The sequence below is a fragment of the Gadus chalcogrammus genome, chromosome 3, assembly GCF_026213295.1.
Source record: "Gadus chalcogrammus isolate NIFS_2021 chromosome 3, NIFS_Gcha_1.0, whole genome shotgun sequence".
NCBI lineage: Eukaryota > Metazoa > Chordata > Actinopteri > Gadiformes > Gadidae > Gadus > Gadus chalcogrammus.
The window spans coordinates 24,244,577-24,245,626 of record NC_079414.1 but is presented as its reverse complement, the minus strand read 5'-3'; the positions used below and the strand labels follow the sequence as shown (position 1 = coordinate 24,245,626).

The 1,050-nt window shown below is 50.1% G+C and overlaps 1 protein-coding gene across 1 annotated transcript in view; it reads right to left on the bottom strand.

Annotated features, from left to right (window-relative positions):
• The window catches only part of LOC130380122 (microtubule-associated tumor suppressor candidate 2 homolog), a 38,814-nt gene extending 38,036 nt beyond the window's left edge, over positions 1-778 (bottom strand). The window contains exon 1 of the mRNA XM_056587305.1: positions 577-778. Coding sequence (XP_056443280.1) covers positions 577-606 — 30 coding nt within the window. The 5' untranslated portion in view covers positions 607-778. The remainder of the gene's footprint in view (positions 1-576) is intronic.
• Between the last annotated feature and the right edge of the window lie 272 nt (positions 779-1,050).

The following is a 1,050-nucleotide window of genomic DNA, read 5'->3' as shown; positions in this document are numbered from 1 at the left end:
GAGACAGACAGACAGACAGACAGACAGACAGAAAGGGTACAGGCCAGGGGTAGGCCGTTATGTAACACGGATTGTGCCGTGCTGCAGTAGTGGGAATGTTGATCAGATCTTAATACACGCCACACGCACGCGCGCACCACACATTCGCGCGCGCGCGCACACACACACACACACACACACACACACACACACACACGCACACACACACACACACACACACACACACACACACACACACACACACACACACACACACACACACACACACACACACACACACACACACGCACACGTCGTGATAACCACCTGAGCGTATTGAAATCACCTTGGCTTCAGCGTATCAACACATTAACTTTATTTCCGTTTGAATAGCTGACGAAGACTTGAAGATGACCGACAGTGAGAACGACCAAGACCGCTGAACAACTTCTCTGCTTAGAAGCGGCAACGCGAATCAAACGTCTAACTTGGCTTATGGCAAACTGTCACTAGCAAAACCATAGAAAGGGGATGTTAGAAAAATAAAACCTTTACCCGTGGTATTCGGAACTCGTCGTGCTGGACTCAGCACCTCACCTGGAGACGCCGTGACGTCAAGGCCGACATATCATCCGTTGGAACGATCTTGAACTGTCCAAATACTACCAAATACCACCGTCGTGTGGTGTACCGCCGTCACAAACTACTAGAATCACTGCGACACTAAAATGCCCCATAACCGAGCAGAACCCCCACGTTGTGTGTGGGGAAAGAGTGCCGACACCGGTGTGTGTATGCGTGTGTGTATGCGTGTGTCTACGGTGGAAGGTGGTCCCGCGGTGGTGTCTAGTGCTCTCTAGCGGACACACCGAGAACTGCTATGCACTCCGCCTCGATGCGGTGACTGTGAAGGTGCGGACAGGACTGGCGTGGCGTTATATGGGATGTGATGTAGGGTTCTTTTGAGGACACCATGATATCGATTGAAATAAATACCGTATTGCCCGATTTACATGAATGGAGACTCAGCATTTCCCTATCTCTTGTCACTGGTATATTTTCTGTTTAAAT